Raw genomic sequence first — 23284 nt, 5'->3', positions numbered from 1 at the left:
GGAGGAGGTGAATGCTGTTGTACTGCTATACATGGCAACTCAGATATCCTCTGCGATGGAGTATTTGGAGAAGAAAAATTTCATTCACAGGTAGGGCCCGAGAATCTTAGCGGGGTGTGATTAATTTCACCGCGCAGGACTGTGATTCGCTGCAGCGCATTGTCACGCTTCAAACTTATTTTTAAACTCCTTGTGGTATAGAGCACAGCATTCGAGATTGTGCCGTGAACACTTTTGCCTGGATTTTTAGATTGATACCATGTCCGCTATTGGTAAATGATTTAAAATACACAGTGAGCAGTGACACTACTGTGTTGGCCAGTGAGCAGCACTGTGTCGGCCAGTGAGCGGCACTGTGTCGGCCAGTGAGCGGCACTGTGAAGGCCAGTGAGCGGCACTGTGTCGGCCAGTGAGCGGCACTGTGTCGGCCAGTGAGCGGCACTGTATCGGCCAGTGAGCGGCACTGTGAAGGCCAGTGAGCGGCACTGTGAAGGCCAGTGAGCAGAACTGTGAAGGCCAGTGAGCGGCACTGTGTCGGCCAGTGAGCGGCACTGTATCGGCCAGTGAGCGGCACTGTGAAGGCCAGTGAGCAGCACTGTATCGGCCAGTGAGCAGCACTGTGAAGGCCAGTGAGCAGCACTGTGAAGGCCAGTGAGCGGCACTGTATCGGCCAGTGAGCGGCACTGTGTCGGCCAGTGAGCGGCACTGTATCGGCCAGTGAGCGGCACTGTGAAGGCCAGTGAGCAGCACTGTATCGGCCAGTGAGCAGCACTGTGAAGGCCAGTGAGCAGCACTGTATCGGCCAGTGAGCAGCACTGTGAAGGCCAGTGAGCGGCACTGTGAAGGCCAGTGAGCGGCACTGTGAAGGCCAGTGAGCGGCACTGAAGGCCAGTGAGCAGCACTGTGTGGGCCAGTGAGCAGCACTGTGAAGGCCAGTGAGCGGCACTGTGTGGGCCAGTGAGCGGCACTGTGAAGGCCGGTGAGCAGCACTGTGAAGGCCAGTGAGCAGCACTGTGTGGGCCAGTGAGCAGCACTGTGAAGGCCGGTGAGCAGCACTGTGAAGGCCAGTGAGCAGCACTGTGTGGGCCAGTGAGCAGCACTGTGAAGGCCGGTGAGCAGCACTGTGTGGGCCAGTGAGCGGCACTGTGAAGACCAGTGAGCAGCACTGTGAAGGCCAGTGAGCGGCACTGTGTGGGCCAGTGAGCAGCACTGTGTCGGCCAGTGAGCAGCACTGTATCGGCCAGTGAGCGGCACTGTATCGGCCAGTGAGCAGCACTGTAAAGGCCGGTGTGTCGGCCAGCGAGTCGGAGGTGGGGCGAGATTTATGGCAGGGCTCTCGTCGGTCGGTCTATACTGGAAACTGGGTCTGTTTAACAACGCACTACAGCAAACAGTCTATTTACTCAGCAGAGTCTATCTAAAAAGAGTCCGCACGAAGTACAGCAAACAGAACTCCTGACCGAAACTACAGCAAAGTCTCCCGACTGCAGCAGGGTTATTTCTCCAGCAGAATGCAGTGAGTGGAGAAAGGTCACACAAAACAAATGATGTGCCTAAAATCAACCCCAGTCACTGCAGCACAGATTGACGGGGGAATTACCCAATCATCCCCATTCTGGCTGGAAATAATGATGTCACGATATACAGTCTTTGAAATAACACAGGCTTGGACAAATCTAAGCTCTTCACTCTCTGTGACAGAGACTAATTCCCGCATTGGACTGTACAGTCACCTGAGAACTCACTTTTAGAGTGGGAGCAAGTCTTCCTCGATTTTTGATGATGTACCTTTTCCTGGGGATCTAATTCTTCCCTGTACCTTTTCCTAGGGACCTCGCCGCTAGGAACTGCCTTGTAGGGGAGAACCACTTGGTTAAAGTGGCTGACTTTGGCCTCAGCCGGCTGATGACGGGGGACACGTACACTGCGCACGCTGGAGCGAAGTTTCCCATTAAATGGACTGCTCCGGAGAGCCTGGCCTACAACAAATTCTCAATCAAATCCGACGTGTGGGGTGAGGACACAGTTGCTCCAGCTGCATATTTACAATTCGCACTGTTAAAATTCTTGTGTGGCGTGTAAGTGCTTTAGGAGGGACAGACCATCTGGGATTATGAATTCTGGTTTGGGAAAGGACAGCTCGGCAGAAAGCAGACTTCCAATTAGCTTGGGCCGCCCCTCCCATTTACGTTGTGTTTTGTAATTCTAACGTTGAGTTCTGATGACTTAATTACGGTTGGTGTCTGCAGGAGTGTTGGTCAGTTCCAACAATGTCAGGAAGCTGAATTAACAGCAGTTGGTGTTGTTTAGCCTCGAGTGATTGTTCAGTTAATCCTTCAAGTCATTCTCCAACCCCCACTCCTGTCCCATCACCCCACGACTGTGTCGCCAGTACTCATTGATGAGTGTCAGCAGGGGCTCAGTGGGCAGCACACTCTCTCGCCTCTGAGTCAGAAGGTTGTGGGTCCAAGTCCCACTCCAGAGACTTGAGCGCAAAAATCTAGGCTGACACTCCCAGTGCAGTGCTGAGGGAGCGCTGCACTGTCGGAGGTGCCGTCTTTCGGGTGTAAAAAAAATCCCATGGCACTATTCCGAAGAAGAGCAGCGGAGTTATCCTCGGTGTCCTGGCCAATATTTATCCCTCAATCAACATCACTAAAACAGATTGCTGTTTGTGGGAGCTTGCTGTGTGCAAATTGGCTGCTGCGTTTCCTAAAACAGTGACTACACTCCAAAAAGTACTTAATTGGCTGTGAAGCACTTTGGGACATCCTGAGGTCATGAAAGGTGCTATACAAATTCTTGATTTTTTGGACAGAAATAATGGGGAAGACATTGAAGAATATCCATATCTCAATCTCCCCCGTTGTTTTAACTGTAAGGGGTCCTGAAGACACCAAACATTCCCTCAACATCTGTGAAATTATGTCAGCCTGCCGTTTATCTTGAATATCTTCAGTAATGTGAGCATTTCTGACTCTCAGTTGTGTGAAGGGGACCAGTGTGTCTCATAAGAACATAAGAAATAGGAGCAGGAGTAGGCCATACGGCCCCTCGAGCCTGCTCCACCATTTAACAAGATCATGGACTCAGGTCCACTTCCCCGCCCGCTCCCCATAACCCCTTATCGTTTAAGAAACACTATTTCTGCCTTAAATGTATTCAATGTCCCAGCTTCCACAGCTCTCTGAGGCAGCAAATTCCACAGATTAGCAACCCTCTGCGAGAAGAAATTTCTCCTCGTCTCTGTTTTAAATGGGTGGCCCCTTATTCTAAGATTATGCCCTCTAGTTCTAGTCTTCCCCATCAGTGGAAACATCCTCTCTGCATCCACCTTGTCAAGCCCCCTCATAATCTTATATGTTTCGATAAGATCACCTCTCATTCTTCTGAATTCCAATGAGTAGAGGCCCAACCTACTCAACCTTTCCTCATAAGTCAACCCCCTCATCCCCGGAATCAACCTAGTGAACCTTCTCTGAACTGCCTCCAAAGCTAGTATATCCTTTCGTAAATATGGAAACCAAAACTGCACGCAGTATTCCAGGTGTGGCCTCACCAATACCCTGTATAACTGTAGCAAGATTTCCCTGCTTTTATGCTCCATCCCCTTTGCAATAAAGGCCAAGATACCATTGGCCTTCCTGATCACTTGCTGTACCTACCTACTATCCTTTTGTGTTTCATGCACAAGTACCCCCAGGTCCCGCTGTACTGCGGCACTTTGCAATCTTACTCCATTTAAATAATAACTTGCTCTTTGATTTTTTTTCTGCCAAAGTGCATGACCTCACACTTTCCAACATTATATTCCATCTGCCAAATTTTTGCCCACTTACTTAGCCTGTCTATGTCCTTTTGTAGATTTTTTGTGTCCTCCTCACACATTGCTTTTCCTCCCATCTTTGTATCGTCAGCAAACTTGGCTACGTTACACTCAGTCCCTTCTTCCAAGAGAATGAACCATTTATCCGACTCTCTGTTTTCTGTTAGTTAGCCAATCCTCTATCCATGCTAATATATTACCCCCAACCCCGTGAACTTTTATCTTGTGCAGTAACCTTTTTTGTGGCACCTTGTCAAATGCCTTCTGGAAGTCCAAATACACCACATCCACTGGCTCCCCTTTATCCACCCTGTTTGTTACATCTTCAAAGAACTTCAGCAAATTTGTCAAACATGACTTCCCCTTCATAAATCCATGCTGACTCTGCCTGACCGAATTTTGCTTTTCCAAATGTCCTGCTACTGTGTCTTTAATAATGGACTCCAACATTTTCCCAACCACAGATGTTAGGCTAACTGGTCTATAGTTTCCTGCTTTTTGTCTGCCTCCTTTTTTAAATAAGGGCATTACATTTGCAGTTTTCTAATCTGCTGGGACCTCCCCAGAATCCAGGGAATTTTGGTAAATTACAACCAATGCATCCACTATCCCTGCCGCTACTTCTCTTAAGACCCCAGGATGCAAGCCATCAGGTCCAGGGGATTTATCTGCCTTTAGTCCCATTATCTTACTAAGAATCACCTCCTTAGTGATTGTGTTCACAATGGGATTAATGGTATATCGTTGTACTGCTACTGCACACGTTATAGAACTACTGCAAAGGGATTGATCCCTTTCCGTGTTGTACACCTGAACTAATGGAACGCGATGTTTCATTTCCCTGTAGCGTTTGGTGTTCTCCTGTGGGAGATTGCGACATACGGCATGTCGCCGTACCCTGGAATCGACCTTTCCCAAGTTTATGACCTGTTGGAAAAGGATTACAGGATGGAACGGCCAGAGGGTTGTCCAGAGAAAGTCTACGAGTTAATGCGAGCGTGTGAGTACACCAGGAGTTAATGCGAGCGTGTGAGTACACCAGGAGTTAATGCGAGCGTGTGAGTACACCAGGAGTTAATTCCGTGGCACATCGTGCACCATATGTCAATAATCTTACGGCTGCCATAATTTCCTAGTCAACTTTTCCCGTTATGAATCCCTGCGTTCATTACGTCTTACTACAATTATATAGGGAGCTGGTGAGACCGCACCTAGAGTATTGTGTGCAGTTTTGGTCTCCTTACCTAAGAAAGGATATACTTGCCTTGGGGGGAATGCAATGAAGGCTCACCAGACTGATTCCTGGGATGGGGGGATTGTCCTATGAGGAGAGATTGAGTAGACTAGGCCTATATTCTCTAGAGTTTAGAAGAATGAGAGGTGATCTCATTGAAACATACAAAATTCTGACAGGGTAGATGCAGGGAGGATGCTTCCTCTGGCTGGGGGAGTCTAGAACCAGGGGTCACAGTCTCAGAATCAGGGACAGCCATTTAGGACTGAGATGAGGAGAAACTTCTTCACTCAGAGGGTGGTAAATCTTTGGGATTCTCTACCCCAGAGGGCTGTGGAGGCTCAGTTGTTGAGTATATTCAAGACAGAGATTGATAGACTTTTCGATATTAAGGGAATCAAGTTTATGGGGATAGTGCGGGAAGATGGAGTTAAGGTAGAAGATCAGCCACGATCTTAGTGAATGGCAGAGCAGGCTCGAGGGGCAGAATGGCCTACTCCTGCTCCTAATTCTTATGTTCTTTGAAGTACTTTTTGAAATGTAGTCACTGTTGTTTGTGGCAGCCAATTTGCGCACAGCAAGCTCCCACAAACAGCAATGTGATGATGACCCAGATAATCTGTTTTTGTTATGTTGATTGAGAGATCAATATTGGCCCCAGGACACCGGGGATAACTCCCCTGCTCTTCTTCGAAATAGTGCCGTGGGATCTTTTATGTCCAGCTGAGAGGGCAGACAGGGCCTCGGTTTAACATCTCATCTGAAAGTCGACACCCTCCGACAGTGCGGCATTCCCTCAGTACTACCCCTGTGACAGTGCAGCACTACCTCAGTATTGCCCCTCCGACAGTGCGGAACTCCCTCAGTACTGCCCCTCCGACAGTGCGGCGCTTCCTCAGTACTGCCCCTCCCTCAGTGCAGCGCTCCCTCAGTACTGCCCTTCCCTCAGTGCAGCGCTCCCTCAGTACTGCCCTCTGACAGTGCAACACTCCCTCAGTACTGCTCCTCCGACAGTGCAGCGCTCCCTCAATACTACCCCTCCGACAGTGCGGCACTCCATCAGTACTGCTCCTCCGACGGTGCGGCACTCCCTCAGTACTGCCCCTCCGACAGTGCTGCACTCCCTCAGTACTGTCCCTCCGACAGTGCGGCACTCCCTCAGTACTGCCCCTCCGACAGTGCAGTGCTCCCTCAGTACTGCCCTCTGACAGTGCGGCACTCCCTCAGTACTGCCCCTCCGACAGTGCAGCGCTCCCTCAGTACTGCCCCTCTGACAGTGCGGCACTCCCTCAGTACTGCCTCTCTGACAGTGCGGCACTCCCTCAGTACTGCTCTCCGACAGTGCGGCACTCCCTCAGTACTGCTCTCCGACAGTGTGGCACTCCCTCAGTACTGCCCCTCCGACAGTGCAGCGCTCCCTCAGTACTGCTCTGCGACAGTGCGGCACTCACTCAGTACTGCCCTGAATTGTCAGCCTGTATCTTTTTTATGCTCAAGTCTATGGCGTGGTACTTGAACTCTGAGTCGGAGGCGAGAGAGTGCTACCCATTGAGCCACAGCAGGAACGGAGGAAGCCTGTTTGCTTTCCTCGTGAAATCAGTCAATGGGTTGACGCTGAGAATCTGCCACGTCGTTGCGTTGGACGAGAAAGTTTTAACTCTGTACAGAAACCTCTAATCACGATGCTCGTCTCTAGGCTGGAAGTGGAATCCAGGGGACCGGCCGTCATTTGCCGACATCCATCGCGCATTCGATACGATGTTTCAGGAGTCCAGCATATCAGAAGGTGAGTGTTCGTGACGTGGGACAATGTGGGGTACGTGAGGGGCACACAGGGTTAGCTGCACTCAGTCCCTCCGAGGCGATTCACCACAGCAAACATTCCACACTTTATTTTCTATATTTACAAACTCACTGGCACTTTATTTCCCTGCTGCAAACTAATAAATCACGTCTATCTTCAATGAAAGCATGGTTTTACTTTGTGTATGACAGACTTTCAGAAATGAGGACAAGGAGTCCATGGTCAGTATTTACGGTGGTTAACGGGAGTGTGTTCATGGTGTGTTGGCCTTCATAGCTCGGGGATTTGAGTATAGGAGCAGGGAGGTCTTACTGCAGTTGTACAGGACCTTAGTGAGGCCTCACCTGGAATATTGTGTTCAGTTTTGGTCTCCTATTCTGAGGAAGGACGTTCTTGCTATTGAGGGAGTGCAGCAAAGGTTCATCAGACTGATTCCCGGGATGGCAGGACTGACATATGAGGAGAGACTGGATCGACTGGGCCTGTATTCACTGGAGTTTAGAAGGATGAGAAGAAATCTCATAGAAACATATAAAATTCTGACGGGACTGGACAGGTTAGATGCAGGAAGAATGTTCCCGATGTTAGGAAGTCCAGAACCAGGGGACTTAGTTTAAAGATAAGGGATATGCCATTTAGGTCTGAGATGAGGAGAAACTTCTTCACTCAGAGAGTTGTTAACCTGTGGAATTCTCTACCGCAGAGAGTTGTTGATGCCAGTTCATTGGATATATTCAAGAGGGAGTTAGATGTGGCCTTCCAGCTAAAGGGATCAAGGGGTATGGAGAGAAAGCAGGAAAGGGGTACTGAGGTGAATGATCAGCCATGATCTTATTGAATGGTGGTGCAGGCTCGAAGGGCCGAATGGCCTGCTCCTGCACCTATTTTCTATGTTTCTATGTCAGTTTTCTGGAGGAGCCTCAGAGAATGTGTCTGTAATGTATGCACCTTAGAACATGCTCACAGGTTTGTAGGGATGATGCATTGTGAGTGGCTTAGCCAGTCACGTGATGTTCACAAGACTCAATAAAACCCCAGCCAGTTGAGTCTAGGTCATTCATGATGAGGTTTGCAGTTATGAGCCTGGTGGATGAACCGGTAATGTGTAGTGTGCTTGTTAAACCTTTGTTAATAGACCAATTAGTTCTTAATGGCAATTGTTGATATGAATTCTTAAGCAAAGAACCCATGAAGCAAATATATTACAGTGTCGATATTTGCAGTTGGACCACAGGAATATGGCAATTTTTGCAGGGAGAGCATGGGTGTGTGTCGGTATTTATAGGGGGTCCCTGGGGGTGTGTCAGTATTTACAGTGTGTCCCCGGGAGTGTGTCGGTATTTACAGGGGGTCCCCGAGGATGTGTCAGTATTTACAGGGGGTCCCCGGGAGTGTGTCAGTATTTACAGGGGGTTCCCCGGGAGTGTGCCAGTATTTTAGTATTTACAGGGGGTCCCTGGGAGTGTGTCAGTATTTACAGGGAATGGGGTTGTGAGAGTATTTACAGGGAGTCACTGGGGGTGTGTCAGTATTTACAAGGGATCCCCGGGAGTGTGTCAGTATTTACAGGGGGTCCCTGGGAGTGTGTCAGTATTGACAGGGGGACCCTGGGAGTGTGTCAGTGTTGACAGGGTGTCCCCGGGAGTGTGTCAGTGTTGACAGGGGGACCCCGGGAGTGTATCAGTATTTACAGGGGGACCCCGGGAGTGTGTCAGTATTGACAGGGGGACCCTGGGAGTGTGTCAGTGTTGACAGGGTGTCCCCGGGAGTGTGTCAGTGTTGACAGGGGGACCCCGGGAGTGTGTCAGTGTTGACAGGGGGACCCCGGGAGTGTATCAGTATTTACAGGGGGACCCGGGAGTGTGTCAGTATTTACAAGGGATCCCCGGGAGTGTGTCAGTATTTACAGGGGGACCCCGGGAGTGTATCAGTGTTGACAGGGGGACCCCGGGAGTGTGTCAGTATTGACAGGGGGACCCTGGGAGTGTGTCAGTGTTGACAGGGGGATCCCGGGAGTGTGTCAGTGTTGACAGGGGGATTCCGGGAGTGTGTCAGTATTTACAGGGGGACCCCGGGAGTGTGTCAGTATTTACAGGGGGACCCCGGGAGTGTGTCAGTATTTACAGGGGGACCCCGGGCGTGTGTCAGTATTTACAGGGGGACCCCAGGAGTGTGTCAGTGTTGACAGGTGGACCCCGGGAGTGTATCAGTATTTACAGGGGGATTCCGGGACTGTGTCAGTATTTACAGGGGGACCCCGGGAGTGTGTCAGTATTTACAGGGGGACCCCGGGAGTGTGTCAGTGTTGACAGGGGGACCCCGGGAGTGTGTCAGTATTTACAGGGGGACCCCGGGAGTGTGTCAGTGTTGACAGGGGGACCCCGGGAGTGTGTCAGTGTTGACAGGGGGACCCTGGGAGTGTGTCAGTATTTATTTACAGTACCAAGTGCTCAATGTACAGCTAGATGTTTTTGTGGCCAAAGCATTCTTTTCATTGTAAGCTCAGTTAGTTTTGTGGGCAAAGTTACATTAATCTGCCAGTCATAAACAATTACATGGTGCAGGTGTTTCACATTTTATGGATCAGTCGATTGTTAAACATAACGGCCTGGATTTTGGGCTTTACTGATTTCTGGGCGGTAATGGCGGTGGGGCGGTAAAGTGTGCGCCCGGGAACAGTTTGCGCCTCAGTCAGCAAAATTGGGCGGCTGGGCCCTGAGTCAGGGGACGCAGCGCTAAGGGAGGCGTTGTACACCTCTCTCTTGGGGCGTTAGCATGGGAAACTCCCGAGCTAAAGAACCAGGCCGGGAGCGCTGGGGAGAAAAAGAAAATCACACACAAACATTCCCAAAACATTGCCCGTGCCACCACAACATAAACCACAAAAATAATGAAAATAAAAAACAAACAATCACTCTTCCATTAGGACGGCATTTCCTACCTCTCTGCCGCCGGTATAGGTTCCCAGGCGTTCACTGCGGGGCGGACGGGTTGGGCGAGAGTCAAAAATTGAGGTGGGGTTGCAACCAGGGGTGTTGCACATTGGCACAGCTCTTCCGGGCGGTGCTGCTCCGCTCAGCCTCAAAACTGGCCCCCAAAACCCCCGGGGGGGGGGCACTGGAGGATGATCGCCCGCCCAGAACACCTCACCACCGCTATTGCTGTCGCTCCGGGGCAAAAAAAAACCGAACACAAAGGACCGGAAAATCCGCCCCGAAGTAGCTTAAATTGTTTGAGTGCCTGTGTAAAGTTTGGAGACTGGCTGATAGTGTGAGCAGTTATCCCAATCGTCCCCCTCCTGTGTTAACTCGCGGAAGCCCTATCGCGATTTACACAGAAATTTGACCACGTGCTGATTTGAAACAGTCCAGAAATGCCACGCTGACCTTTCCTCGCGTGCTTTTCAGAGGTCGAGAAAGAACTGGGGAAGAAAGGCGGGAAATGCTGCAGCAGCAACAAGCCCCAGGCACCGGAACTGCCGACCAAAACACGCACCCTCCGCAGGACGACCGAGAACAAGGAGCAGAGCGAGGTCCCGGAGGCCACCCTCTCGATATTCAAAGTGGCCGGCGAACACGGTACGTGTGGCGATGCACGCGGGAGCGCGGGAATTACACACTCCGCTCAACAAAATCACTCTTGACATTGAGGGGTGGAAATTGGATCTGGCCGTTCCCGAGGTGGTCTCACCACTTGAGAGCTGATTTTAGCATTGGGAGTCGGGTGCAGCCTCAAACTGCAAAAATTCAGTTCATATACGCCCAAAGATGAGAGAGCAGCACTTATAAAGTGCCGTTCCGCACTCACCCACGGGGCAGGAGCTCAGGGGGCCGACCGAATATCGCAACAAACGGCTGCCGTCATGCTAGGTGGAAAAACGGGAAGAGACAAAAAAAACCTCAAACTTCTCCGCCCCACACACACAAACTTCCCCACTGTTACAGCTAATGAAACGGGCAGAAATAACGAAAGATAATAACTTGCCTTGATCTCTGGACGAATACGCCCACGCACCACAATGTTCCCCTCCACTATTTCCCAGTCAGTATGGACGCCTTGCCGTTAGGTGTCCGCGCACACCCGAATATCGCGGGAACGGCGCCACGGGGGCGTTGCCCGCTGGATGCCATCGCCAAGCGGGGGTGGCATGAGACGGCGCAATGTTCGCTCTTGGCACCTCCACCAAAGAGCTGTGGATATTGCTTACCGCCAATGGTGGGCCTCTGCCACGCGTTAGCCGCCTGGCACTGGTGCTAACGGACCGCGTTATAACAGGAATTTCCACCCCTGAGTTTTACAGCACAGGAGACAGGCCAGTCAAAGATAACATTTACAACAAGCGCCTCCTATTAGAAAGGACCACATTCTGACGGTACAGCCACCAGATTATTACTAAAAGGATCTCCTGCAGGTGTCAGACCATGCCGGGGTATGGTTCCGCAGGTATCATTCTCCAGCTGGAACGACCTCCTCCCACCCCCATCCCACACCCCATCAGCCGACCCTTCTCCTTTTTCCCTCAACGGCTTCAGTGCGAGAGCAGTTAATCCCTCCAACGTACGAGGGGATGGCTGGTCCCTACATGAGGAGCACCTGCGATGCCTAGTGTCAATTTTCAGAGGCCAGCTCTGTCTATTTGTGTGCCACGCTTTGTGGCTTGCAAACTGATAATTAAACTTGATTGCTTTGCTGGTGTGATAGCGCTTTCCCTGCCCAGTGAACTGCGCAAATCTCAACGCTCACCGACCCTGAAAGTCGTTCTTGTCTAAGTCTGACAGGGCAGAAACAGTCCATGCTGCACGCGAGCCTCCTCCCACCCGATATGTCACCTCGCCCTATCAACACATAGGGAGCAGAATTCACCTTCATTTGCAAGTTAAACTACACATCTCTTGAAAACAGCATAAAAATTTTTAATTTTTTATTACCGCTGTCTTAAAAAGTGAGTTGCATTGCACAGCATCATTAATAAGATCCCTGGGGGCTGAATACTGAGCGGTGTATGCACTGTGTAACAGTTCAAAATAACTTGTGTTGTGTTGTGTTATTTTTCTGCCCTTTTGCGCTGATCAGAGTGAAGGGAGCTGTCAGTCCTGGGGAACAGAACTCTTTCCGCAATACACACAGCTCGATAAAGCTCCCCGGACTGTGCCACGAACAACTTGCTTCAGCCCCAAGCCCCAGCAGACTCCTCCTACTTCACCAAATCCATGCTGTTTCCCACCATTGCCTAAACCGGCCATCCTATGGCCTCTCTGTGAAACAGGCACCTAGTACTGTACAATCTGGTGCTGTGTGAGGGTAATCCCGTGTCCTAGGCCCACGCCCACTCGCTACTGGATTGACAGATCCAAACTAATTTCACACATGACCCTTCAGCGCATCGGTCTGAGCAGGATCTGAACCTAGATCCCCCTCCCCTGCCACCCCCCCCCCGCAGCACAGACCTGCCTCTGCCCTGCCCCCACACACACACGCACCCACCAACCTTCACACACACACCAACCCGTATACACACACACACACCCGTATACACACACACACACACCCACCAACCTTCACACACACCAACCCATATACACACACACACACCAACCTTCACACACACCAACCCGTATACACACACACACACACACACACACGCACCCACCAACCTTCACACACACCAACCCGTATACACACACACACACACACACACACCCACCAACCTTCACACACACCAACCCATATACACACACACACACCAACCTTCACACACACCAACCCGTATACACACACACACACACACACACACGCACCCACCAACCTTCACACACACCAACCCGTATACACACACACACACACACACGCACCCACCAACCTTCACACACACCAACCCGTATACACACACACACACACACACACACACACACCAACCTTCACACACACCAACCCGTATACACACACACACCCGTATACACACACACGCACACGCACCGACCTTCACACACACACACACACCCACCAACCTTCACACACACCAACCCATATACACACACACACACACCAACCTTCACACACACCAACCCATATACACACACACACACACGCACCCACCAACCTTCACACACACCAACCCGTACACACACACACACGCACCAACCTTCACACACACACACCCGCCCACCAACCTTCACACACACCAACCCGTATACACACACACACACACGCACCAACCCGTATACACACACACACACACGCACACACACACACCCGACCCCCTCCCCCCCCACACACCCGAGCACAGACCTGCCTCTTGCTGTTTCCCCCCACGACAAGACAGATGGGTGACACTCGCCGGGCAACAATTGCTAAAGTCGGTGTGACCCCTTGTTTGGACAGTAAGGATAATGTTTGTTTGCCCAGAGTCCCTGAGTAAATCCAGTCGAGTGCCGGACAGGAGGTGAGGGTGTTGACGTCTGCCTCTCTCTCTCTCTGCAGATTCCGGGGACCACGAGATGGCCATTTCTCCGATGCTGCCCCGCAAGGACAGAGACCCGGACGGCAACTTGGACGACGAGCGTTTGCAGTCCTTCACCAAAGAGAAAGGCAAGTCCAGCTCGATCTTCAGCTCCTTCATCAAAAAGAAGAAGAAGACAGCGCCCACGCCTCCCAAACGCAGCAGCTCGTTCCGCGACATGGACGGCCACGCGGAGAGGAAGGGAGAGGCAGCGGAGGACCTCGCTGTGGCTGCCAGGGAGACGAACAACGGGGCCTTTGCCAACAGCGTGGCGCCTCTCGACCCCATCGACCCGGCCAAATTTCAGCACTCGTTCAGCGCCGGGCCGCCGGGCTCCAACAGCGGGGCGGGAGGGGTGGCCAACGGTAGCTTCTTGGGGACAGCCGGCTTCTTCGCCCCGCACCTGAAGAAGCCGGGCGCCGCGGGCAAGGCGGCGGGCGGCGAGGAGGAGCCCGTCTCGAACTCCAAGCGCTTCATGAGATCTTGCTCGGCCTCATCCATGGCGCCGGGGGGCCGGGAGACGGAGCGGAAGGCACTCACCCTCCCGCGGGACCTGCAGTCGGCGGGGAAGCAGTCCGAGGCGGCCGCTGACCGCGGCGAGAAGCCGGCCCTGCCCCGAAAGCGGACCAACGAGACCAAAGCGGACGGGCCGCCCCGGGGCTGCCTGACCGCCCCTCCCCGCCTGCCCAAAAAGACCGACGAGCCGAGCGACGAGGTTTTCAACAACCTGGAGACCAGTCCCGGCTCCAGCCCGCCCGCCTCCACGCCCAAGCTCGTCCGCCGGCACCCGGTGTCCGGCGGCCTCCGAGACCGGGAGGAGGGCGGCAAGATTTGTGCCTTAAGCTGCGCCCCCCAACAACAGGAGCACGCCACGCCAGTCGCCGCCGCGCTGAAGCCGTGCGCCGCGCCCGTCCCGGGAGGGGTCAGGCTGCCCCCCGGCGACGACCCCAGGCCTCGGCGCTCCAGGCACGCCCCCGACCAGCTGCTGTCGGCCCCCGTCAGGGACCGGGGCAAGCTACAGAAGTCCAAACAGGCTCCCCCGCCGCCTCCCCCACCCCCTCCTCCCCTGTCACCGGCGACGCCGGGCACCAAAGCCGTCAGGCCGCCGCGGAGCCCGGGCCACGAGGCCGCCGGCGAGATGGCGCCGGGCGTCAAGCCCAAGCTGGGCCCCGACGCCGCCGCGCCCGAGGCCGCGAGGGTCGGGCCGCCGGGGGAGGCGCTGAAACGGCCGGCCCTCCTCCCCCTCCTCCACTCGGCTCCCAGGCCGCAGCCTGCCAAGGCCTCGACCGGGCCCGTGCCCTCCCCCAGCGCCGAGCAGCCCCCGCTCTCGGCCAACGCCGCCGCCTTCATCCCCCTCATCTCCACCCGCGTCTCCCTGCGCAAGACCCGGCTGCAGCCCGAGAGGTTGGCCAGCGCCAGCATCACCCGGGACACGGTGCTGCAGAGCACGGAGGCACTGCGGGTGGCCATCGGCAAGAACTGTGAGCAGACGACCAGCCACAGTGCCGTGCTGGAGGCCGCCAAGAACCTCTACACCTTCTGCGTCAGCTACGTGGACTGCATCCAGCAGATGCGCAACAAGTTTGCCTTCAGGGAGGCCATCAACAAGCTGGAGAGCAACCTGCGGCAGCTGCAGATCTGCTCGGCCAGCCAGGACTTCACCAAACTCCTCTCGTCCCTCAAGGAAATCAGTGACATCGTCCAAAGGTAGCAGAGGCTCAGGGGGTGGGTGATGGGGAAAGACAGACGCCCACTCACTCATTGTCACACACACACACACACACACACACAAATCGCTGCTCCCAGACTCCGTAACAGTGTGACAGAATCAGGAGAAGGACTTGAATTCGACTGACGGCCCAAGGGCTGTGCATGCAAACATGGCCGTCCGTTGCTCGGTAGCCCTGTAAACTCCCCACGTCTGCTTCAGTTCGACCTCTCGTCGGGCTTTGTTGTTACAGCAAAGGGTGGAGGGGGGGGGGTGGGGGGGGGAGTTCTCCCGGTGTCCTCCCCTCCCCCCCGCGTCCCCGCCCCCGGTGTCCTGGCCAATATTTATCCCTCAATCAACATCGTAAAAACAGATGATCTGGTCATTATCACATTGCTGTGTGTGGGAGCTTGCTGTGCGCAAATTGGCTGCCGCGTTTCCCACATTACAACAGTGACTACACTTCAAAACAAAAAAATACTTCATTGGCTGTAAAGCACTTTGGACGTCGTGAAAGGCGCTATAGAAATGCAAGTCTTTTCTTTTTCTTTCATACTTTAAATTTTACAGCACGGAGACAGGCCGAAGGGGTCCGTGCCATCCTCCTCCCGCACCCCCGTTGTCTCACCCCATCGGCAGACCCTTCTACTCCTTTCTCCCTCAACGGCTTCAGTCCCACTCCAAAATACGCCCTCTTTCCCCCCCCCCCCCCCCCCCCCCCCCATCTCAAACAATAAAAATGCACCATTTTTATTTTTGAACGCCCCCGCTATTGTGCTCCCGGAGCCGCTCGCAGCAGATGAATCTTTTGTTCCCGGAGGTTTGGCGACCCGAAGCGGGTTTGTGGGTGCAGACGTAGGGAGCTGCACTGACCACGCTCCCAGCTACGTGGGCTCAGGTTGTGTTGGCGCTCCATGTTCCAAGCACATGGGGCGGGGGGGGAGCGGGATGTCCAGCGGGGGGTCCAGCTCAACTCAGTGGCACTTCACGCGCTCAGACATGCTCTGCAACAAGAAGGTTTTAGCAATTTAACCAGATATTGCCGTCCGCAATATCTTTGTTTATCTTCGTTTCTCCACCCCACGTCCAACATTAATCTTGCTCCTCCATCCCATCAGTTGTAGCAGGAGGTATCATCAGCTGTCAGAGTGCTCTGACCCAGGTTTCTGCATCCGTGGTCCCACAGCTGCCTCGAGACTCGGGGAGGCCGCGTTACAAAGCTTAAATCCACCTTCCCATTAAGAACATAAGAAATAGGAGCAGGAGTGGGCCATACGGCCCCTCGAGCCTGCTCCGCCATTTAATATGATCATGGCTGATCCGATCATGGACTCAGGTCCCGCTCCCCATAACCCCTTAATTCCTTATCACTTAAGAAGCTGTCTTAAATTTATTCAATGTCCCGGCTACCACAGCTCTCTGAGGCAGCGAATTCCACAACCTCTGAGAGAAGAAATTTTTCCTCTTCTCAGTTTTAAATGGGTGGCCCCTTACTCTGAGACTATGTCCCCTAGTTTTAGTTTCCCCTATGAGTGGAAATATCTTCTCAACATCCACCTTGTCGAGCCCCCTCATAATCTTAATCGTTTCAATAAGATCACTTCTCATTCTTCTGAACTCCAATGTGCATAGGCCCAACCTACTCAACCAATTCTCATAAGTTAACCCCCTCATCTCTGGAATCAACCTAGTGAACCTTCTCTGAACAGCCTCCATGCAAGTATATCCTTCCTTAAATACGGAGACCAAAACTATACGCAGTACTCCGGGTGTGGCCTCACCAATACCCTGTACATTTGTAAAGGGAGCGCTGCACTGTCGGAGATGCCGTCTTTTGGATGAGATGTTAAACTAAGGCCCTGTCTGCCCCCTCAGGTGGATGTTAAAGATCCCATGGCACTATTTCAAAGAAGAGCAGGGGAGTTGACCCTGGTGTCCTGTCCAATATTTATCCCTCAATCAACATCACTGAAACAGATTATCTGATCATTATCACATTGCTGTGTGTGGGAGCTTGCTGTGCGCAAATTGGCTGCCACGTTTCCCACATTACAACAGTGACTACTCTCCAAAAAGTACTTAATTGGCCGCAAAGCGCTTTGGGACGTCCTGAGGTGAATGGCCCTATAGAAGTCTTTTTCAATGGAAACGCCTGCCCTTTCTACTTAACCTAATGGTATGATTCCGTCACATCAACTTAAAGTGAGCTTTAAGAAAACAAATAAGCAAAGCTTTCATCTCGGATGAAGATTATAAATCCCCGGCCAAATTAATGTTACTGATATTCAGCAATATTGTGAGTTGGCGGTGTTAAATATTTTAATCAGAGTGTCAAAATAATTGGTTCTGAGAACTATACCTGACGTTGACTGTCCTAACTGAAGCAGACTTGAGGACCTGTCCCATCGTTCAATATTTATATTCTTGTGTCTCAGTCTTGCCCAAACTGAGAACTACTCACAGGGCTTGAATGCAATATTTCTCATTAGTAGTAAGATTTTCTCTCTCTCTCTCTCTCTCTCTGCAACTAAAATTGCCACCAGCAGTTTAAAAAGTTATTTGCCAATCGCGAAACTTACTTGTGCAAAGTAAGTCGGGTCATTCGAACCAAATGGAACACGTTAGCCTGTAACTTTCACCAGCTAGAATGTTACTGATTGACTGTAGAACTTTGCCTGTAAAAACTGAAGAATCCATAAGCGATTTTAGTAATTGGGTTAGATCTGAGACCTTCTATCAAGGCGGCCTACATTCCTGATGTCAGCAGGAGCTAGCGGTTCATGGAGTGTATTTTGGGTGGGTGGGAGGGGGAGAGAAATGGCTGTGTTTTGATTTGACGGATTCACACAGAAGCAGCCCGTGATAAAGCTGTTAAGATGTACACTATGCACTGTTTATGGGGCAGTCCGGTCCTTTGTGATGGCTGACACTTAAATACACTGTTGACGTGTGTGATTAGCTTGGACACCTCTCACTCTGAATCATTAGGGGGCTTGGAAAAGTGACCCGTAGAAGCACAATGTGAAATATCAAGATGGTTTAGACGTGAAGTTTTATTCTTTACACTTTAGCTCTATTAAGCATTGCCTTAACTTCCTTCCCTCAGCAGTCGAGAGATTGATTCAGCCAAACAGATATTCTTTTTTTCAGAGTTTGTTAACCAATTGTGTAATGACTTCAACATCCAGCGAACTCTATCAGTGGTAAAGTGGAGCCGGTTCTTTTGTCAGTTATTAGAATGAGATGTTTTTTTTGTATTGTGATTGTAGAACTGCACTGCGTCGAAATCTGGAGAAGGAAGGCCAGCTGTATGCGAATCGGAGAGCTTGCTGTTTTATTTTTTATTTCCACTTAATGATCTGAAAAAACTTGAAAGAAATCGAATACTTCTATATTTTCCACGCTGAGGTCTAGCTTCATTGCTAAAGCTCATGTATAAACAGTTACGAGCCGGGCCATGGCCATCATGTGATCCCTCCTCACACAGTGATAATCACTCAAGATGCAGCCTCAGTAATGGCCACACAGGGTCAGCCTTGGTTCCACTAATACTGCTTGAATTTTCTGCACTGTTATTTTCATTCTGTATATTGTGGCGGTATTTTTTTTTGTTCAAAAGAGATTTCCCACTTTTCCAAATACTATACAAACAGGTATGTAGGCACAATATTGGTAGCACCAGAACCTGCTATATTTATTCGCCCCTGTAAACGGTACTATAAATGCTCTTGGGATCACCGTACCCTCCAGCTCCTGGTCTCCCCTACCTAAACTAGAGGTGATCCAAAACTCGGCTGCCCGTGTCCTAACTCGCACCAAGTCCCGCTCACCCATCACCCCCTGTGCTCGCTGACCTACATTGGCTCCCGGTTAAGCAACGCCTCGATTTCAAAATTCTCATCCTTGTTTTCAAATCCCTCCATGGCCTCACCCCTCCCTATCTCTGTAATCTCCTCCAGCCCCCCCCCCCCCCCCACAGATGTCTGCGCTCCTCTAATTCTGCCCTCCTGAGCTTCCCTGATTATAATCGCTCCACCATTGGTGGCCGTGCCTTCTGTTACCTAGGTCCCAAGCTCTGGAACTCCCCCCCTAAACCTCTCCACCTCTACCTCTCTTTCCTCCTTCAAGATGCTCCTTAAAACCTACCTCTTTGACCGAGCTTTTGGTCACCTGCGCTAATTTCTACTTATGTGGCTTGGTATCAAATTTTTATCTCGTAATACTCCTGTGAAGCGCCTTGGGATGTTTCACTGCATTAAAGGCGCTATATAAATACAAGTTATTGTGAGTTGTGGTGCCCAAAACTGAATGGATTCACACTGTATTCTTGGGAAATGCAGACCGATGTGAGACAGACTGCTGGAGGCACTCTGTCACACTTCGGTTTTAACACGCTCAGTTTTGCACTGGTACCCACCTAAAGCCACCTTGCACCGAGGCAGTATAACTGCAGCCTTTGGGTCCTTGCTCGTTGCAACTCGTTTTAAGAATCTTGGGCTGCACACCTACAAGCTTAGCTGTCTCGGTATTTTTAAAACTAGTCCAATAATGTGTGTCCGTTGTTACAAATCAGGCCGCCAGTAAGATGGCTCAGCCGGTGGGCAGGATGCATGGCTGCTGTCTTGACAGCTGCACCCGGGAGCGAATTTTTTTTTAAAGGCTAAGTGAGCGTTGATAACATTTCGGGTCTGTGTACCTGTAGTCAGAACACTTGCAGGTCACTATCCCCAGCTTTCCCGTCCCCACCATGACCCTGTGTCGTCTTGTCCTGCTACCCTGCCACATCTGGAAGTATAATTTCAGCTTTCCTTTCTCTTTCCTGTTACGCATCTTTCAACCACCCGATCGTAACCGTTAAGGGGTTATGGGGAGCGGGCAGGGAAGTGGACCTGAGTCCATGATCGGATCAGGGATCAACCATGATCGTATTAAATGGCGGAGCAGGCTCGAGGGGCCGTATGGCCTACTCCTGCTCCTATTTCTTATGTAACCGCCCCCCCAACTGAGATGCCTCGGTTCGAGAATGCCGAGTCCCTCCCAGCTTGTCCTGCTATCTCGGCTCGTTCCTCTGTCAGGAGTGGGAGCCACGTACTCTTGTGTAGATGCAAGTGCTGAATGTTTGAGTTTGCGCAGGCCGACTATCTACTGTGCACAGTGTCCCAGTGATCAACTCCAAACGATCCATGTCTGAACTCGAAGTGATAATATCCCTGAGTCGCCCAACAGTGCAATCCCTGTCACAGGTCAGTGACGCAGATCATTCCAACAGATGCTGTCAGCTCAAAGATGAGCGGGGTCCATGAAATGAAAGTGCATTGTAACGGTGATGATTCTGAGTGATTGCAAAAACCGTAATCCAATCTTATAGCTTCAACTCCCACCTCGTTTTTAAAGCCTGCATTCAATTACTACTTTGCAACAATTCTTAATTTCATGTAAAAAATTTTATTTCTTGAACAGTTGAATAAATAGGAACTATACAATTGGCACATCACTGTTTTGGGACTACATAGAAACAGGCCATTCGGCCCAACAGGTCTGTGCTGGTGTTTATGCTCCACACGAGCCTCCTCCCACCCCTATATATCTCATCATATCAGCATATCCCTCTATTCCTTTCTCCCTCATGTCTTTATCCAGCTTCCCCTTAAATGTATCGATACTATTCGCCTCAACCACTCCCTGTGGTAGTGAGTTCCCCATTCTCACCACTCTCCGGGTAAAGAGGTTTCTCCTGAATTCCCTATTGGATTTATTAGTGACTACCTTGTATTTATGGCCCCTAGTTTCCACAAGTGGAAACATCTCTACATCTGCTCTTATCAAATCCTTTCATAATTTTGAAGACCTGTATCAGCTCACCCCTCAGCCGTCTCTTTTCTAGAGAAACGAGCCCCAGCCTGTTCAGTCTTTCCTGATAAGTATAACCTCTCAGTCTGGTATCATCTCTGTGAATCTTTTTGCAGCTTTTCCAGTGCCTCTATCTCCTTTTGTACTATGGAGACCAGAACTGTAATGCAAGTGCCTTTATCCCCCCCCTCTTTTCTATAACCTCCCTGTCACCAAATCTGTGTCAGCTTTTTACATAGATGTAAGTGCGCCATGCCGGTGTTTGTGCTCCACACGAACTTCCTCCCACCCTCTTCATCTCACCCTGTCAGCATCTCCTTGGATTCCTTTCTCCCTCGTGTATTGGGGGAGCCAGTGTTAGTCAATTGTTCAAAACTTCCAAAGAGAGGCATTTGAGCCCCTTTAATAGTCTGCAGTCGGGGGCATTGCCACACAGGTGGGGAAGGTTTCCAAATATCCTCTTGCCTCAGCAAGTTAAGTAATGCCAATCCTTTCTTTCCTCTCCCGTGTTGAAGGCCCGAGTGCAGCGCCTCCTCTTGACTGAGCTCAGGGACTCGCTATGTTGGGGACCAAGAGAGTAAACTCGTGCCTTATCACCACAGCGCTTTCAAAACAGCGACACAACGTTGCTGTCATGGGATATTTACATGGATTTTAACATAAATTGGTCAGAGTACAGTACCTCACCAAAAATATTGAAGCTACTAACGCAGTTTCTTAATATAATGTGCAGCCCTGGTAACACAAATAACATAAATCGTGATTGGCTAGTGAGAGTTAGCACAAAAGAGGTGCAGTGGTGTTTTTTTTAAAACGTATTTATGAATGCTGAAGCGAATTAGACAAACATCAAGTCCTCTGTCTAAAGGATATCTTTATTTAAAGGTTTAATTAACAAATCTCCCGTGGCATTGTTCAGGATTAGAGAGGCTGGACAGGGGGATTATACCATGTGTGTTCTGTAGTGAAGATGTAGCTGCGAGGCTACAAGGTTAAATTGGTGCAAGTAGGTCAGTTAGAGGCTAATTGATGCAAGTGGGTCAGTTTGAGGCTAATTGCATTTAGGAACATCTTGAGGTCATCAGAAGGAGGTTTCTGGCGGATTTTCCGTAGATTGAAAAATGACGGACTTTTTAAAAATGCTTTATTTTTTAAGTTTGACCAAGTTTGTCTTGAAACTTTTTCCATATATATTTATTAATTTCTTATGCTAGAATTGAGCTCGACCATAAAAATTGTAATGCTGAGGTGACCTCGATCCCAGTTTCTGATGGAGACGATGGACCAAATCATTATTCAGGCACTCAAAAGGTCTGGTCCCTTCTGTAACTGTTAATCAAAGGCCCTCCATATTACGGTCACGGGACGTATTTACTGACTCTAAAATCAGCCAGCCCGAAGCCAATGACTGGGATTAGCGGGTTGAATTTTGGGGCAGGCTCAACCATTCTGCAGCAACATTAGCTTTCCAGCTCCGTCCAGAGCAGTCAGTCATACTCGAGTCCGATTTCAAAACTGTAAATTGCTGACTGAGCCACGCACAACACATGGCTGGCACATTCCGAGCTGGCTCAAGAACTGGCAAGTCACCAGTTGTACCCCCAGCACTCCGGGTTTTTCTTTATGTTGGGGTGTGGGGGGAATACACCTAGGCAAATCGAATTCCGAAAGTGCGTATCCTGTTACCGCACATGACAAGGGCCACTGGAGCGGGACCTGCCCCTAGTTTATGCCTTGACTTTATTAAATCAGGCTCAGCTCGTCTGCCGTTTATTTTACAGCACTTTTGTTAATGATATACAAGTTGTTGTCGATCTCGAAGCGGTGACAGAAGTTAGCAATGGGTGGTGTGTGTGTTGAACCTGGCTAGAACTTTAAATGTGCTTTGAGCAGACCAGTATCGGGGTGCAATGCATGGTATATCAGGTGTGAAAGTGCCCTTGGGATAGTTGGTCTTGAAGAGACAATATTTCAGCTCTCACCATTTCCCTTCCCAGAGTGCCCCCCCCCCAATTCAAACAAAAAGCTTGTCCGTGGCAACAATTCCATCAATAACTCTATGTCAGTAGGTAGTTTGTATTGTAATAGCATTGTGTGACAATGTGGAGCACCAGAATAACAAAATGGTACATAAAGTTTTAACATTGTAATTAAAAATATTTAAAGCACTTAGGATTAATTTAAGATGTTAATTTTCTTTCGGAGGGGGCGGGAATAATTTCGTATACCGTGTCCTACAGAAATATCTCCTTATGATTACAAGAAGTAGACCATTTTTACAGTGAGATACATCATCCTGAAACTGTTGATTCTGACTAAACCTTTGCTTACCTTTTGTGGCCAGACAGTGATTGAGTTAATTG

At 50.6% G+C, this 23284-nt stretch overlaps 1 protein-coding gene across 1 annotated transcript in view; it reads left to right on the top strand.

Moving 5' to 3' along the window:
- abl1 (c-abl oncogene 1, non-receptor tyrosine kinase) overlaps window positions 1–15779 on the top strand; it is a 139684-nt gene extending 123905 nt beyond the window's left edge. Inside the window, exons 6-11 of the mRNA XM_070863588.1 lie at window positions 5–90; window positions 1830–2014; window positions 4674–4826; window positions 6757–6846; window positions 10272–10442; window positions 13345–15779. Of these exons, the coding sequence (XP_070719689.1) occupies window positions 5–90; window positions 1830–2014; window positions 4674–4826; window positions 6757–6846; window positions 10272–10442; window positions 13345–15074 (2415 nt within the window). The 3' untranslated portion in view covers window positions 15075–15779. The remainder of the gene's footprint in view (window positions 1–4; window positions 91–1829; window positions 2015–4673; window positions 4827–6756; window positions 6847–10271; window positions 10443–13344) is intronic.
- The last annotated feature ends 7505 nt before the right edge of the window (window positions 15780–23284 follow it).

The sequence above is a fragment of the Pristiophorus japonicus genome, chromosome 20 (genome assembly GCF_044704955.1).
Source record: "Pristiophorus japonicus isolate sPriJap1 chromosome 20, sPriJap1.hap1, whole genome shotgun sequence".
Classification (NCBI taxonomy): Eukaryota; Metazoa; Chordata; class Chondrichthyes; family Pristiophoridae; genus Pristiophorus; species Pristiophorus japonicus.
The sequence above is the reverse complement of the archived record's forward strand: the minus strand, read 5'-3'. Positions and strand labels throughout refer to the sequence as shown.